The 17,558-nt window shown below is 40.7% G+C and overlaps 1 protein-coding gene across 5 annotated transcripts in view; it reads right to left on the bottom strand.

Moving 5' to 3' along the window:
* Positions 1-3,010: 3,010 nt before the first annotated feature.
* The window catches only part of ZFYVE9 (zinc finger FYVE-type containing 9), a 142,075-nt gene continuing 127,527 nt past the window's right edge, over positions 3,011-17,558 (bottom strand). For 4 of the 5 annotated variants that reach the window (XM_025935335.2, XM_086716980.1, XM_086716981.1 and 1 more), the window contains 6 exons: positions 16,047-16,197; positions 13,502-13,582; positions 10,915-11,077; positions 7,766-7,871; positions 4,918-5,094; positions 3,011-3,285 (listed from right to left, as the gene is read on the bottom strand). In XM_025935335.2, coding sequence (XP_025791120.1) covers positions 3,124-3,285; positions 4,918-5,094; positions 7,766-7,871; positions 10,915-11,077; positions 13,502-13,582; positions 16,047-16,197 — 840 coding nt within the window. In that variant the 3' untranslated portion in view covers positions 3,011-3,123. The remainder of the gene's footprint in view (positions 3,286-4,917; positions 5,095-7,765; positions 7,872-10,914; positions 11,078-13,501; positions 13,583-16,046; positions 16,198-17,558) is intronic. The other variant, XM_086716979.1, reaches the window with a different exon arrangement.

Genomic DNA, 17,558 nt, shown 5'->3' with positions numbered 1-17,558 from the left:
CTGCCTGGCATTTGGTAAGAATTCAATAATTTTTTAAAAAATTTAGTAAGTTACCACAATGGCAATTCTTTTTTTCCTTACAAAGATCTCTATATCTCAGTCTTTTAAGTTTATATTCTAGAAAATTATCACTTATTTAGAAACGTGAGGTTTCAGTCCTCCACTTGATAGAATTCTTATACAATATATAGAAATAAAACAAGGGGGAAAAAGTAAACTAACTTTGGTTATTTTATGCTCAGCTCCACAAGATGATTTTACTAAACATAAAGGATATTTTATATAGTTGAGAACAGACTTGACTCTGCAGGGCCAGAGCTTGTTGTTTAGTGGGAGAATTCAAAAGCTTGTACTGATCCAGAAGAAATAGGTACAACTGCAAAATGTACTGAGCAGGAAGATCAACTTCTATAGGAAAATCAAACCAGCTCCTATAGACTCTCTAAACTTCTAAGGTATATGTAGACCATGCTGGATGTTATACCCGGAATACCTGCCCCTATTAAGTGTTTCCTGTTTCTATCAGGTTTGGTGGGTGGTGGTTCCAGGGCTCAATCTTTGCAAGCTGGTGTGCTTTTTTTCCCTTAGAAGCTCTTGAGTACTTTGAGTCTATGGGAAGGTCACAATCAGAGATCTGCAGCTACCATCAATAAAGGCTATGGAGAGACAGAGGTAGATGTGGATCCCCACTACCACGGAAGAGGAATAAACCTAACTAAACACACTTAAAAGGCCAGGCCTCTGTTTGGAAAACTGCTCTAATGTAGGATTCCACAGCCCATAATTGCCAAATGCTAAATCCAACTTTAGCCCCTGGGGAGAAGCCTCTCCCTGTCCCAGAGGCCTGCATGAACTTCTAGTGGATTCTTGGGAGCTGTCTTAGTGCAGAGGGGCTGACTCCTGTTTCCGGCTTAGCTAGGGCTTCAAGAAGATGGCAGTAACAAAGGAGTTGCCCTAGACTGATATTTTTCAAACTGAGTTGCAAAATCCATTTGATCTGTGACTAGGAGAAATTTAAATGAAAAAAAAAAAATGATCAGAGTGCATCACATATATCAAGGGTAAACCAAATCTTGGATTCTAATACCACTCCCACTAAAAGAAACCATGGCTGATTCCAAAGCTGAGGCAGGGTAAGCTCAAGATGAGCTGGGAGCAAGCATCTTCTTAGGCCAGAAAAGGAAATGTTTAAAAAAAAAAAAAAAAAAGATGGGAGCATATAACAAGGATGTTGGAGCTAGCCTGAAGGGGTTCTCTGGACAAAGCTGAGACCATATGAGCATGAAAATAATGAATGAGAATCACTCAAAAAGTGATACCATGAGTCCATAATGAAAATTAAATGAATAGATCGAAAAGAAAGAAGGGCTTTTGCTTATAGATGACCAAGTGTAACTGCTAAAGGTAGAGTGCTAGAACTAAAAACACCATTCTGTAGCCATCACAGTAAAAGATCAGACAAGAAGCATCAGTGGATGCTAAATCTAAGGGAGATTTCTGATAAAATATTTATATGATCTGAAAATGTCTCTACACATATTGGTTATTCATTCCAAGAGGAAAAACACAGTGGAGAAATTGGACCACACTCTGACCAGGTGATCAAAATTTACCATCATCAATGAGCAGAACAGATCCCACATGACCCTAGGTGTGAGGCCTTAAAAAAGGACACAGCAACTCTAAGGATTCTGGCCAAGAATGCATAAACTGATTCTAATTATGAGAAAGCACCAAACATAAGGCATTCTCTATTAAAAAATGGGGGGAAGGGGGCACCTGGGTGGCTCAGTCGGTTCAGCGTCCGACTTCACAGCTCAGGTCTTGATCTAGCGGTTCATGAGTTCGAGCCCTGCATCGGGCTGTGTGCTGACAGCTTGGAGCCTGGAGCCTGCTTCAGATTCTGTCTCTCCCTCTCTTTCTGGCCTTTCCCCTCTCAAGCTCTGTCTCTCCCTCTCTTTCAAAAATAAATAAACATTAAAAAAATTTTTAAGTTGGGTGGGGGATCCTATACTCATCAAAAATATCAATGTCACAAAGGTGAGTCAGGAAAGCTACTTGCTAAGTCTGATCCTAGGCTGGAAGCTTTACTGCAAGAGAAAAGGCTATAAAGGGCATGACTGGAGAGATGCTAGGTTCAAGTGTCCTATTAATGTTAAATTGGCTGAAATTGCAGTTATGCAGGAAGATGTCCTTATTTTTAGGAACTGAACATTATTTAGGGGTAAAGGACTATGATATATGCAACTTACTCTCAGATATCTTAAAGCAAATGTGACAAAATGTTAATATGTGAACAATAGGTGAATCTAGGTAAAGTGTACGTAGGTTTTTTTATACTTGCAACTTTCCTGGAAGTTTAAATTATTTCTCAATAATTTATTTTTTTTAAAAACCTCTAGTGTAGAACTAAAAATTGTCTTGAATATATTCTATTTTCACAGAAAGACTCAATTCAGTACCTGCCATTCACTTGGGCAGATCTTGAGTAATCCTGAACTTGGCTCTGCTATCCAAGCGACCTCATTTACACTGAGTCGCTTTTCCTTGGATAGAAGAGATAATCCGCTGGGTCTCTGATTCACTTCAGTGAATAATCTGGTAAAAAACAAATAGAAATCTAAGTGTAAATTCTACTTGAAGTCACTGTGATGTAAGCGGGACAAAACCAGTGGAATTCTCCTTTTTATATCAATTCTGTACAAAAAGTGCAAGACCAATGCTTCATTTTTTATTTCCCCTCTGCCCTCCCAGCCCCATCCTTGGTGATGGTTATACCCATTTGCGCATTTCTGAGCACAAGACCGTAAGTAAATCTTAAAACAGGAGCAGAATTTTTGTCTAAACAGTAACGGAAGGGGATTAGCGGCAAGGATAGCATAACTTGTGCAGTAACAGAAGCTGCCCAGATCTTCTTGGTGGACGATGCATAGAAGACTCAGAATTATGGAACATCTGTCCCCCCGACCACCCTTTCCCACCCTGGCCCCAATCCCCATTCCCACCCCACCCCCCATTTAATAGTGTTAACAAAAGCTTAATCTTCCAGTTCTAAAGTGCAAATGATTTGGGTATGACTGCTGTTGTAACAGGTCTCAACAGACAAACAATGAAGTCCTCTGTCTATGCGATGTTTTCCAGAATATAAAAGATGAGTTCCATGACGATGGGGCCCTCACTGAGCTGGCAGGCCCCTCCATGGATCACCGGCACCAAAGCGCTGTCCAGATCATTCATGTACTGTGAGGGAAGGGGCTGGCCATTGCTCCCTGCTTGATAGCCAACCTAGAGCGCAGAAAGAAGGAGATGACAGGTTACTGGACAGAGAAGGCCTCTTGAGAGGGCTGAGGGCCAAGGAGGCTGAGCTGGAAAAGATGTCCTTTTTGGCCATGGACTAGACATAACAGCAGTTAACACAAGGTTCTCCTTCTCTTCCCTGAATTGTTATTTATTATACTGTCGCTTATTCATCCTGACCTTGACCTTGCTGCTTGGTAGCTGTGAGACTTGGGCAAGACACCTAACCTGTTAAGGCCTTAGTTTTCCAGGAAAGGGTAGAGGGTGGTGGGGGCAGCATAGAGAGGTATGGAATATCAGAAATACCTAAACCTTTGGTTGTGCAAATTAAAAATATATAAGGTACAACTAACTCCCTAACAACAGGAACTGAACATTTGTTCTCTCGTCCATCTGTTCACCCACAGACCATTTTCTGAGCACCTACATACACAGCAATTCAAAGATAAATGTAACAGGACCCCCGCTCTCAAAAGGCAGAAAAAATGCCTGTTCTTTAATTGTTGCATGTAAGGTAATTCTCTCACAAGGTTATCAGTATCATTTGAGAAAGGACCATGATACCTCATTTGTATTACCCTGATAGGCGTATTAGTACCACACTAGGCAAGACCTTGAGTAGAAAATACGTATGTTGATTGAGGACTAGTCAGGAAGTAGAACCAGACACATAACTTTTCACATTTTCCCTGACAGGGACACAACACTGCCTTAAAGCATGAGCAGTGTTGGGACATGTCACAACAATCCAAAATGGAGATTAGAGTTCAAGGCCACAGGAGAGAGACACTGGAACAAGGGACTGGGCGGGGGGAGGTGGGGGGTGTAGGGCAGGTGTGGACTGTTATACAGACAGCATACAGAAACATGAAGTAAGACAGGAAGGAAAGCCTGGCCACAGGAGACCCGAGCTGACAGGAAAACTATTGGGGAAACACATCAAGTCCTCACCCACTAACTGGCACAGAAATGTTAACAGAAAAACCTTAAGGAGTGAGAGGTGCAGAGGCCTAGCAGCAGAAGCCTGCTGCAGCTGGATTAAGAACAACAGGATAGGAGCGCGTGGGTGGCTCAGTTGGTTAAGCGTCTGACTTCAGCTCAGGTCATGATCTGAAAGTTGCATGAGTTCAAGCCCTGCGTCAGGCTCTGTGCTGGCAGTGCGGAGCCTGCTTGGGATTCTCTGCCCCTCTCCACTTGCGCATGTGTGCACTCTCCCTCTCTCTCTCAAACTTACAAAACAAAACAAAACAAAACAGGATATGGGACAGCTTGGAACTTGCTGTCTAAAGGCTGCAGAGCAATTCCTGAAGAGTGGAACTGGGGAGTCTCAAAGAGGAGCACTGATGCCATTCATACAGGGGTGGCAAGTCCTCACACACACTTCCCATCCTTACCCCACACTCACAAGTAAGTCCTTGGGAGACATTCAGGTGACGAAGCCAAGATTCAAATGGTTCAGAGAGAGTCTCACTAAGCAGCACATCTAGGTACATGACTAACAGGCAAGGTCAGAAGGCCCAGAGAATTAAGGTCTCTGGGTTGATGCAGGAAAAGTCACATGTCAGAAAATACAGACACTGCTCAAGCCCACCTTCCAAGGCTACCTAAGACTCTTCTTACCTGATCTGAGTCAAGTGTCACACGTAGGCCTAGTTTAGTCATTCCATCTTCCTTCAGAAGCTTCAAGTGGGGACAGAGAGCAAGGCAAAAAGCCTTGGCAACGTGCTCAGTCAATCGGCTATGATCTGCAGGATCACTCAGGCAACTGTGCTGGTCATCGTTTTCTAGGAAAAACACCTGTTCCCCCAAACAAAAGAGACTTTAGCCTTGCGCCCAGGAGATGTGCATGAGCTCACTGTGTATGAGCACCCCGATCCCCTGCTGTGCAGGAAGACCTATCTATCTCCCTGGTTTCAGCCATGGTCATAATCATATGTTCTACTCAAAACCAGAAAAGGCTTACATTTAGCACTGTGCACTTCTAAATGGTAATCCTTATACATGCACAGTCTCCTTAGGAAATGATCTTGGAATCTAAGAGGACAGCTCTTACAGATTATGTGACCCAACCCTTTCATGTTACAGATCACTCAGAGAAGTGACTTGCTCAAGTGCACAAAAATCCTGAGAGAAAGAGGCAAGGCCAAGCCAAGAATCTGAGTCTGCTGCCTCTCATTACAGAGTTCTGCCACATGGCCATGCCACTGCTGAGGCGGGAACTGAGTTAGTGTCCTTGCACCAAGCTAGGCAGAGGTGCCAGTGCAGAATCAGAAGCACAGCAAGATTGGAACTAAGAGACCCAAGTCCTAGTCACATAGAGGAGGGTTGTGAGCAAGTCCTTTGACTTCTTAATGTCCAATTATGCCTTTGTAAAATAGAAGGCACCTGTCTTGGGGCACCTGGGTGGCTCAGCCAGTTGAGCATCTGACTCCGGCTCAGGTCATGATCTCATGGTTCATGAGTTCGAGCCCTGCACTGGGCTCTCTGTGGTCAGCAAAAAAACCCACTTCAGATCCTCTGTCTCCCTCTCTCTGCCCTTTACCCGCTCATTCAATCTCTCTCTCTCAAAAATAAACATTAAAATTTTTTTTTAAAAAATGAAAGCCCCATCTTCTTGGTTATCGTAAATTATATAAAAGCATAATAGAGAAGATACAGATATGCAAAAACACCATGCTTATACATACTGTCCCCTAGCTTACTGCTCAGTAAGTGGCTTATACAAAGAATACTACAAAGGGGACATCCCTGAAACCCACGTACTAGTGAGAGTAGCACCGTGAAATGACAAGCAGAGCTCTGCACTGGGCATCAGAAGACCTCTGGTCTCTGCTCTGCCAGGTCTCTTGGAGCCTGTTTTCTCACATTATGCAAATGAGATGGGTCACACTGCTGCCTCACTGGGTTACAGGCAAGCAAAAGGGAGGGAAAATAGGTCAAATAGTGGTAAGGAGCTCCACGTGGTCCAGACTGCACTACTTGAAATGTGTCAAAGGGATAATCATTACAAAGTAAGCTCCTAAGACCACTGAACTGCATATGAAAACACTGAGCCTGGTGGTATGAAGGATAAGTTACTTGGAATAACAGGTCGAGAAACAGAGAACAGTTTCTAGTCTCCTGCTCTCATAAACCAGCTATGTGAATGAACTTTGGTAAGGCATTGAACTTCTCTTGGCTTGAGTTACCTTGTGTGTAAAATGGAAAAGCTAGAAGTCAGAATTTTTTTAAAAATTAAGACTTTTGGGTGCCTGGGTGGCTCAGTTGATTAAGTGTCTGACTTCAGCTCAGGTCACGATCTCATGATTTGTAAGTGTGAGCTCCGTATCAGGCACTCTGCTGTCAGCACAGAGTGCAATTTGGATCCTCTGTCCCCTTCTCTCTCTGCCTCTCCCCCACTTGTGCTCTCTATCTCAAAAATAAACATTTTTTAAAAATTAAGACTTTTAAAGCTGCAAGGAATTCTAGAGTTCTTAGAATTTAATGTATTATTTTTATACAGTACAACTGAGATTCAAAAGAAATTCAGAGATCTATCACCTCCCTGTTTATTCTCAGAGAATAAACTTCCCGATTTGTCTGATATTACACACATACAGGGTCCCTGCCCTGCTCTTCTCATTCCCAGGTTAGCCTCTCATACAGATTTCAAGTAAGGCAACACATAGTGCAAAAGAGCTTAGGAGCTGGCTGGATCTGGGTTTGAAACAGGACTTTGCCATTACTTATTTGCTTTGTTATCTTGGACAAGTTGCTGAGTATCTGAGCTTTAGTTTTCTTATTGGTGACATAAGCCTATTTTTAAAGAGTATGTTATCTAAGATACTTTTAACTGTGAGTACAGCATAACTAGTCCAGTATTCTAAAGAATAAAGCAAAGATGGTATATGCCATTCAGAGATGCATCCTTCTTGAATTCTAATGCAAACAAATCTCTAAAAGCTCATTCATAAGAAAAAAGAGACATCAGATTGCTACAGGCTGTACTTGGTGGCATTTCTTCCTGGTGAGCAGAGACAGACCAGAGGGAATTGGAGTATAGAAGGTAAACAGAGAGCTTTTCTTTCCTTATCCTCCAGAATCAGCCCACAATGTATGTCTGAGCCTAACAAAAAGTTGTGCTCAAAGAGAATCAAGAATGCCAAGTTTCATGGCACCTGGGTGGCTCAGTCGGTTGAACGTCTGACTCTTGATTTCAGTTCAGGTCATGATCTCACAGCTGTGACCCACTTCAGGCTCTGCACTGAGTGTGGAGCTTGTTTGGGATTCTCTCTGTCTCTATCTCTCTCTCTCTATCTCTCTCTCTCACTCTCTCTCTCTCTCTCTCTCTCTCTCCCTACCTCCCTCTGCCCTACCCCTGCTGGTGTGCATGTACACATTCTCTCTCTTTCTCTCTCTCTCTCAAAAATAAGTTTTTCAGGCAAGCCTTTAAAAAAAAAAAAAAGAATGCCAAGTTTCATTTCCTTACCTCTGTCCATCTGATGACTTTTCCATTTGCTTTATACTCTGATCCATGGAATATCTTCACACTTGTTATAGACTCCATGGACTTCCCATCTATAGGACTTATAACACTACAATAGAGGCAAAGGAAAGAGATGGAAGCAGCTCCTGTAGTTAGAAGACTCACTTATCAAGTCTTGCTACTAATTACACTGGGTGCTTTGCTGAACACATCTGAGCAACACATCACAGCAAGAAAGACACTGCACAAAAATGTACGTGAATAGAGCTCTCGTGGGAAGGTCCTGTGCAATGAAATAATTCGAAGAACACATATAAAAAAGGAGCCATGATTCCAGGAGCTGGTTCTTTCAATGTAAAAAAATCGTTTACTCAAACCTGCCCTCTTCTCCCAGCATTCCTTCCTGCAGTGAGTGCACGGCCACCCAGTCTTGCTCTCCCCTCTGCTCTGTCACACACGCTGCTCCAGACAACAATCACACTCACACATGTTTGCAGATCTGCCTCACAGATGGACTTCAGATGAGGGAACATGATACACTCACCTCTGTGTGCTGTATTCCCAGTTCTGACATACTGCTTGGAACATGGGAGTTTAATAAATGTCTACTGATTGAAAGAATTACTTGACCAGTATGTTAATTATGACAGTGCTGTTGTGAGCTCATGAACAAGTATTTATACTATTATCACAACAAATTTAGTGCTAAATTATCACTCCTAGATTCCTAAACAGAAAGGTCATTTTTTATAGTCATTTCCTCTCCAAAATATAGCAAGTATAAACAGGTAGAGATTGACACTCATTCTGATGAGGATTCAAAATAATTGTCACAAAGACTCCAAACTCTTCCTAACAAGATTCAAATCTGTGTGTTTTCTAATCTCCATGTAAAAAGATCCAGTTGAACTTAAACTTCAATATCAGGGATTTACTTCATTCACTTGAATTAAAATTATTTAAACAACACTGAATTTAATTTCTAACTCATGACATGATGTCAAAAAGGGCCACTCTTAGTTGATTAGTACTCTTTTAGAGAGGATACCCAGACACTGAGGGACAAGCTGGAAAATATTCAATTTATACACTACAAACTAAACCCCTGAATTTGACAGTCCTCCCTAACTAGTTCTTGTCCTGTTTTCTAAGATGCTGCCACTGGCACTTGTAGGAAGGGGCAACCTGCTTGTTATCAGTTACTGATACCTATGGCATCAGATTTTCAGGTAATCAATTTTTTCGTCCTGATAACCATGTTCATTTCCAACTAAACACAAATTGATTTCGAAATTAAGATTTCCAATGAAGTATGGGAAGATAGAGGACTATTTGTAAAATAGGCAAATATACTCACCGATTTTTGTTTAATAACAAAAGCTTTAAAAGATTCTTTAAAAATCGGGTGTGCCATGTTGTCTATGCCCTCAATCTGCCTTTGCTCCTGCTATTCCCTCAGACTGGAATGCCCACTCTGCCACAGCTATGTGGCAAATACCTACTCATCTTACCAGATTCAGATCAATCAGCGGCCATTTCTCTATGCAGGTCTTCTTGAATACCCTACCACCTCTACCAAGCTTCCTCTTTTCTTTCTTATCTTCACTGTGTTCCTACAGAGTTTTCTATGAGCATCTTCCATACTTTGATGCACTTATTTGTAACGATCTTCAAAATAGGACTGAACCACTTATCAGCAGGGAGTGTGTGGAATTCATTTTTGTATTTCTAGAGACCTACACATAGAATTATTGCCTGAAGGAAGGAATGAAAAAGGGATGGGTGAATGGATAAAAGAAAGCTTAATACAATGATGTATAATATAGTCATTTTTTTTTTTAAGCACCTACTAGATGCCTCACAGTGTTTTAGGTTCTGGTGATATAGCTATAAATAAACCAGATAAAAATCCCTGCCGTTATGAAGTTTATAGTCCAGGAGCAATATAATAAGTAAAAGTATATTTTATGTTAGAGAATTATAAGTTCTCTTGAGAAATGTAATGCAAGGAAGGGGGATAGGAAGTACCGGGGGTGGGAGAGAAGAAATATGTACGGGAGGGTTATAATTTAGATAGGTTGGCCAAGGGAAGGCCTTACTGAGAAAACACATTTTAGAAAAAACTTGAAGGTAGTGAGGGGGTGATTCATTTGGCTATCTTATATCGAAGGCCAGAGTACAAGGTGAAAGAATAGTAACAGCAAACGCCAGAGGGCAGAAGTAGAGTTGACGTGTTCAGGCAAGAAGGCAGGTGTTGCTTCTGTGAAGTAAAAGGGTGGACAGGTTGTGTGAGGCCTTAGACACTTTGGCTTTTATGCAGAATGATACCGGAAGCTAATGGTGGGTTCTGAGCAGAGAAGTGACATTACTCTGGCTGCTGTACTGGAAACAGATTAGGTTAGGGGGCAGGAGGAGGTCAAGACTAGAAACAAGCAAGCCACGTCAAAGGCTCCTACCAATAACCCAGACCAAATGATGGTGGCCTGAACCAGGATGGTGGCAGTAGAGGTAGTGAGAAGTAGTACGATTCTGGACATATGCTGAAGCAAAATATAACAGGATATATCAAATATATACTATAAAATATAACAATGCCAGGATTTACTGTTGAGTTAGGTACAGGGTGTGAGAGAAAAAGAAGTGTCAAAGGTGACTCCAAAGTGTTGGCTTGAGCCCTCAGAGTAGAGCGGGCCTGTAATGGGAAAGAGCGCAGGACTGGAAGCCCCAGGAGGTGGTTTTAGGTCCCAGCCCTGCCACTTCCTTGCTTTGTGGAGTCATTTAGCCTTTTGGTGCTTGTTTACTCATCTATAATATGGGGAAAACAAGGCTAGTTATTATAGCAAATGAAACAATGTTGGCAAAAGGGCTTTCTTTATAAAACCAGCAAGGGCTTCGGTATTACTATTATCTCAATAACTTCAGAGGCCTGTTTTGTTTCATCAATTCCTTCCCTCCTCCCCTCTTCAAAAACAGGCAGAGAAACTCCTTCAGAAACTAAGCCAAGAAACTAGAAATTTAAAATTTTATCTTATATATACACAACAGTCCTTTCTCTTTGGGCGTTCAGTAAAGTTATAAATACCAGTGTACACAAAGCCCAGAGCCCAAACCATAACTAAATGCCCCAAGGGGGAAAGGGAGGAAACATTTACCCTTTGTTGACGTTCTTGTCATCATCCACCCACTGGATGTAGATGTGCTCCTGGGGGTCCTCGGCATCTGCCTTGCCACAGGTGATGGTGAAGTCCTTCATCTCTCGCAGTGCCTGCCTCAAAGCATCCATGTTCTCTGCTGTGATCTGGACCATAACGCCATCTGAGAATCAGCACCAAGATAATACAGATGGAAACAACGCAAAGCCAGGGAGGGGGCAGATGAATCACAGTGCCTGGCAGCTAGCAAATCCCTCTAGGATTATATGTTAAACTTTGCTCTGCTCTCTAAAGCTGACAGATAGAAAGAGGTTTTGTTCTTTGAGCTGAACTTCTTACTTTTCAAAGTGCTATGAGAAGCAAATGCCAAGATCGCTTCTGCCTAAAACACTTGCCTGCCGATTTCACTTCAGACACAGCTTGAGTTCTCCTGAGACTGCTCAAGGGGAGATTTACACATGGTCACATCCCTCTTTTGGACTGACAGAACATTTTGTTCCTGTTCTCACTCTTGCATTTATCATGCTCTAACCATATTTCTGTGTTTGCACCTCTGTCTCTCTCACCTCACTATGATTTCCTGGCATACAGTAAATGCCCAGGAAATGTTTGTTAAATAAATCACTGAATAAACAACAGTGGTGCGAGAAGCGATAAATCCATGTATTGGCTAGCAACAGGGCAAACCTACCACATGTGCTTCACATGGGCCACCATGTAGCCAACACATGGTAACTATATGGGGGCTGCTACCTACCCAAGTCAAAGGCAGACACCGAAATTCAGTGTGAAAGTTGTCACATGTGGAGCAACTGCCCTGCTTCACTGACACAAAATTTTGTCAACGAAGATAATTTCTAAAAAGCTTCATAAAAATTTCCTAGCAGCTAATTGCTCAACTGACACACAGAGTGAAATACAAGAACTAAAAATTTCCTAATCCAAAGATATAGACGTAACTTTTAAACACATCGCATTTGTAAGGATCTGTGTCCATTCAAATGATCATTTCCACAACATTTAAAAGGTGTTTTTTAATCATCTTGTCAAGACACATTTTGAATGTAGTCAATACTTGATCACATAGGTACTAATTAGTCACTTAAGACCAAATGATTATTTAACTCCTAGATTTCTTAACTTTTTAACAGCATGCTTCTACTTGCTGGTCAAAGTTGTGAAATTTAGTTGTAAAATAGTAATGTACTTTGCTCTTCACTTGCTTTTTTATTAAGCTTACCAGTAAAGGAAGTCAAAGCCAGTATCTATTAACATATGTAAGATGGTCTATGTATTTCAGTTAACACCCTGGACTCCACCCCCAGGAAGGACTGCTCTTAGGGGCTGGAGTTAGGCTACTTCGGGAATGAAAACATGTCATATGTGGCAGACTGTCCTTTCCAAAAGTGACCACGATATCTCCAACCTCACGTGCTTTCTCACAAAGCTTCCCAATTCCCCATTAAGAAATGGAGTCTAATTCTTCTCCCCTTGAATCTGGGAAGGTTTATGACTATTTCCAACACTAGAGTATGGCGGAAGTGATACGGTGTGATTTCCAAGACTGGGTCATAAGAAGCAACATGGCTTCTGCCCTTTGCTAGACATGTGGCTGGAGTTAGAAGCCCAGCTACCCCCAAGGCTGCCATGGCATGCTAAGAGTCAAAGTGTGAGTACTCCAGTCACCACTCCTAGTCTTTAAATCATACCACGGCCCTAGACATGGGAATAAATAAACCTTCAGACAGTTCTAGCTCCCAGCCATCAAGTCACCCCAACCAAGGCCCTAGACATATAGTCAAGCCGTCCCTGCATTACCCAGTCAAGATTTCTGACCCAGAGCAATCGGTGAGCATGGTAAAATAATTGTTTCAAGCCATTAAGATCTGGGTTAATTTGTTATGCAACAAGAGTAACCAGATCAAAATATAGGAAGAATCAACTGATAAAGAAAATACACAGTATGCTCATCAGCCTTTCATTAACTCTCATTTAATAAGCTTTCTTCAGGATATGTGTCATGTCTAATCTAATTATAGGAAACCAGCAGCAAGCACATACCATTCTGCACCCCAAATAATGAATGCACATTCCTGTGAGTTAAGCCAGACTGAACTTCATCTACAAGTTTACAGATATGAGCCCAGTGATATATTTGAACTCAGACTATGTCCCCTTGGGTACCCTCTCCCAGAGCTCTGAAAGGCCATCTCTTAATTTTTCTGTCACTGTCCCATGAGATCTGTACCACTTACTTCCTTCTTTGGAGACCTAAGTACCTATATGACAGTATTAATTAGCTGAAAAGTAAGATGCTATTGGATACATAATAGGAGTAAGAAGTCTACCGTAAAAGTGTTATGGTTTCACTTAACATCCCTTGTTTTTTATTTTTTTTTAAACTTTTATTATTATTGTTATTTTTTATGTAAGCTCTATGCCCAACATGGGGCTTGAACTTACGACTGGAGATCAAGAGTCGCATCCTCTACCAACTGAGCCAGCCAGGTACCCCAACATCCCTTGCTTTTTAAGTTGTATAATTAGGCCTGAACTAAACACAGGCAATAAATAACTTATTCTTTACCTTCCACAATACTGGACTTGGCAAGATATCCGGAAGAAGATTTCAGAGCACCACTGAACACAAAGAAACTGGCACCAGTCACTAAAATAGTAATATAAATAGTTTAGTAAAGATAGGCCCTGAGATCAAAAGACTCAGAACAATACTGAAATATTTGGTAGCTGGTAACCCCAACCATCATCATACAGAAAACAAAAAACAACGACTCTATACACCACAATATACAAGTAACCAGTAATTCTGATGCTTTGGGAATGAAGTTTTAAGATACACTCCCCATTTCGTTTTCCTCTCCCTCCAATCAAGAATTAAAGAATCTTACAAGCAAAGGAATCTTAGTGGTCCAGTCTAGGGCTCGGCAAACTACAGCCTGTTTGGCCTGCAGCCTGTTTTTGAAAATAAAATTTTATTGGAACACAGCCATTTCTACTCACTTACATATTGTCTATGGCAGTGCTTGAAGTATATCAGAGTTGAGTAATTGGGGACAAAGACCACAGGCTTGCAATACCTAATATATCACCTAGCCATTCACAGAAAAGTGATGGCTGATCTAATACCTTTATTTTTCAGATAAAATATATTTTGAAGATAGAGATATGGTTGGCAACCATTTTATTTATGAGTGGATTTCTTTTAAAAAAATATAATAAATAAATAAATACCTATTGAAAAGACCAACACATTACCATTACCTCTTCATGAAAAAAAGAATATTTAATTACATTTAGCTTTAAGAAAATTTCACTCCTCCATATCATTTTTTAAGATTTAAAAAAAATTATTTACGTATTTATTTACTTGGAGAGAGTACGCATATACAAACAGGGGAGAGGGAAGGAGGGAGGGAAGGAGAGAGAGAACCCTAAGCAGGCAGAGCTCAATGTGGGGCCTGATTCCATGATACTGGGATCATGACCTGAGTTGAAATCAAGAGTTGGATGCTTAACTGTGCCACCCAGATGCCCCAAGGTTTTATTTTTTTTTTTATAGTAATCTCCACACCCAACGTGGGGCTCGAACTTAGAACCCCAAGATCAAGAGCTGCATAGCTCCACCAACTGAGCCAGCCAGAAGCCTCTATGTTCCTCCACATCTTAAACTGGACTAAGCTAATCCACCTTTCTGCCCATTGGCCCTGCAATATCTCTAACAGGTAAACATCCAGGCTTTGTCAAAGATTTCTAGTGACAAGGAGCCCACAATGGCACTAGGCAGCCCCTTCTACTTCTGGATAACTCTCAGCCTTACAGAATGTGCTCTCAAACTGAGTCTAGACCTAGATCCTTTTAACTCTCACCCAGTAGTGCTGGTTCTGGCCTTTTGTAGCTATAGAGAATAAGCTGGATGTTATTTCCACACACTGGAAAACCTTAAAAATAGAGACAGCTATTTTTCACCCTCTGCCAATCTATACTTTTCCAGATTACATATTCATACTATATTCAAAAGGTCTTCTTTTGACCTAGTTTCCAGATTATTCACAGGTCTTGAACCATCCTTAGAAGAAGCTGCAGTTTTATCAATGGATATCATCAATTACATTAATGATATCCAGAACTTATTTCAAATATTCCAGATGTGATCTAACAGAGAGCATTGTGGATTTATCACCTACCTTATTTTGGATATATGTTGAATATACATGTGACAAAGACCTTTTATGCTTTTACTAAACAATTGATTTATAAAATATATTGGACAGTGACCTATGTCACTGTCAACTAGAGAAGTGTTTCATAAGGCATACTAAAGAAAGTTAGTTATGGAAGATGTTCTGAGGAAAAACCAGATTCATGGTCAACTAAATTTGCAAAGGGCCAGGCACTATCTTCCTTTTGGAAAAACGCAAATCATATCACCTTGTGAAAGGCTCTGAAAAGTCCTATAGTGAAGAAATCTGTTTAAACTTGTAACCCAGGAATATCAGTTAAATGTACTAATAAGCAAGACTTTCATTTATGTGAGTACTTTTTAACACCCTAGAACCTGATAAGACATCTTAAGAAATGCCACCTTAAACAGTGCTTCTTATATTTCAATGTGCATTTAACACAGGGACCTTATTAAAATGCAAATTGTAATTTAGCAGATCTTGGGTACAGATCCTTCATTTCTAACAATCTCCTAAGTGATAAGCATGAGTGCCACTGAACCAAGAAGCCTTCTTTCAGAGTTCAGTCAACCTATTAATTAACATTCTTTAGATATGGTCATCCAACAAGTTTCAAACCTACCTAAGTATATTCTCACTAAGGGGCCTAGTCTTCCTACTTTCAAATACCAGTTCTGGCCATGACAATATCCCGATGCAGAATTTTCAACATGTTCTCCTCAATAATAGAGATTCCATGTGCAACTTTGAGTCTGGCTATTTGGGGAGTCAACATAATCTTGGAAAATAAGGATGGAGAGGTTAAATTCATCAAAGTGAATTTAAAAATTCACCTCGCTAGAAAGTGAGAGTTATGGGGCTGAGATATCCAACTTCCCATGTCCAGTACAACTTTATATTCTTACCATGTCAATCACCTCAAATACTCACCCTTTCTGGGCTGATTGTGAATACTGATAGCCTGGGTCTGATAGTTTCCATCATCATTCTGTACACACACCAGATGAGAGTCTGCCTTCTCATTGAAGCAGGCACCTCCTGCCAGGACATGTTCATTGGACTTGTTCATGGCTTTCATCATCTGTAATCAAATGCAAGATTAACTTTCTTATTCTGCCAAAAATGGGCACTTTTGGGGGTCTCACACAGCACAACTCTTTTATCTTCTCAAAGGCAAAAAAAACCAATATTATTATCTATTAAAGTGACAAAGAGGCTACTAAATAATGAAAACAAAGTGAACATCAGTCACCATTAATAAAAAAAAATCGGGGCGCCTGAGTGGCTCAGCTGAGCATCCGACTTCGCTCAGGTCATGATCTCGCGGCCAGTGAGTTCGAGCCCCGCGTCGGGCTCTGTGCTGACAGCTCAGAGCCTGGAGCCTGTTTCAGATTCTGTGTCTCCCTCTCTCTCTGACCCTCCCCCGTTCATACTCTGTCTCTCTCTCTGTCTCAAAAATAAACGTTAAAAAAATTTTTTTTAAATAAAAAATAAAAAATAAAAAAAAATCAACATATAGGGGCACTTGGGTGGCTCAGTCAGTTAAGCATCCGATTTTGGCTTAGGTCATGACCTCATGGTTCATGGATTTGAGCCCCACGTCAGGCTCTGTGCTGACAGCTCAGGGACAGGAGCCTGCTTTGGATTCTGTGTCTCCCTCTCTCTCTCCCCCTCCCCACTCCTCGTGCTCTGTCTCTCTCAAAAATAAATAAACATTGAAAAAAAAAAAAAAGAAATCAACATATACAAAAATTCTCTTTACACTTTATAGGTGATTTATATTATAACCTAAATAAGCACAAGACATATTTGCATTCATTTTTTTTTTTTTTTGGTCCTTTTGTTGCTATACTGAACTCAAGTAACATTAGTTTAGTTAATTACAGTAATTCCTCCTACCCACTAGATTCTCTGAGGACATATTCACTGAAATTCTAAGTCAAAAGAATGTCCCATATGTAAGTGCATCTGCCTTATTTTTTCATATTTGCACAAAGGAGTGAGGGTTTTCCTCTAGAAATATACTCCATTGTTTCTTAGTTTTACTAATTTGTTTGAAATCTTCTAAGAAATCACTAATATGTTGCTTTGTTCTTTTTTTTTTCAAGTTTTTGTTTAAATTCCAGTTTGTTAATATATAGTGTAATATTAGTTTCAGGAGAATTTAGTGATTTATCACTACAGATAACATCCAGTGCTCATCACAACTGCCATCCTTAATGCCCATCACCCATCTAGTCCATCCTCTTCCCACCTCCCTCCATCAATCCTCAGTTTGTTCTCTACTGTTAAGAGTCTGTTTTATGGTTTGCCTCTTTCTTTTCCCCCCTCTGTTCATCTGTTTTGTTTTTTAAATTCCACATATATGTGAAATCATATGGTATTTGTCTTTCTCTGACTTATTTTGCTTAGTATAATATTTTCCAGCTCCATCCCACATTA

The sequence above is a fragment of the Puma concolor genome, chromosome C1, assembly GCF_028749965.1.
Source record: "Puma concolor isolate L17-30 chromosome C1, mPumCon1.1.hap2, whole genome shotgun sequence".
In the NCBI taxonomy this organism is placed as follows: domain Eukaryota; kingdom Metazoa; phylum Chordata; class Mammalia; order Carnivora; family Felidae; genus Puma; species Puma concolor.
This window is presented reverse-complemented; position numbering and strand designations above follow the sequence as displayed.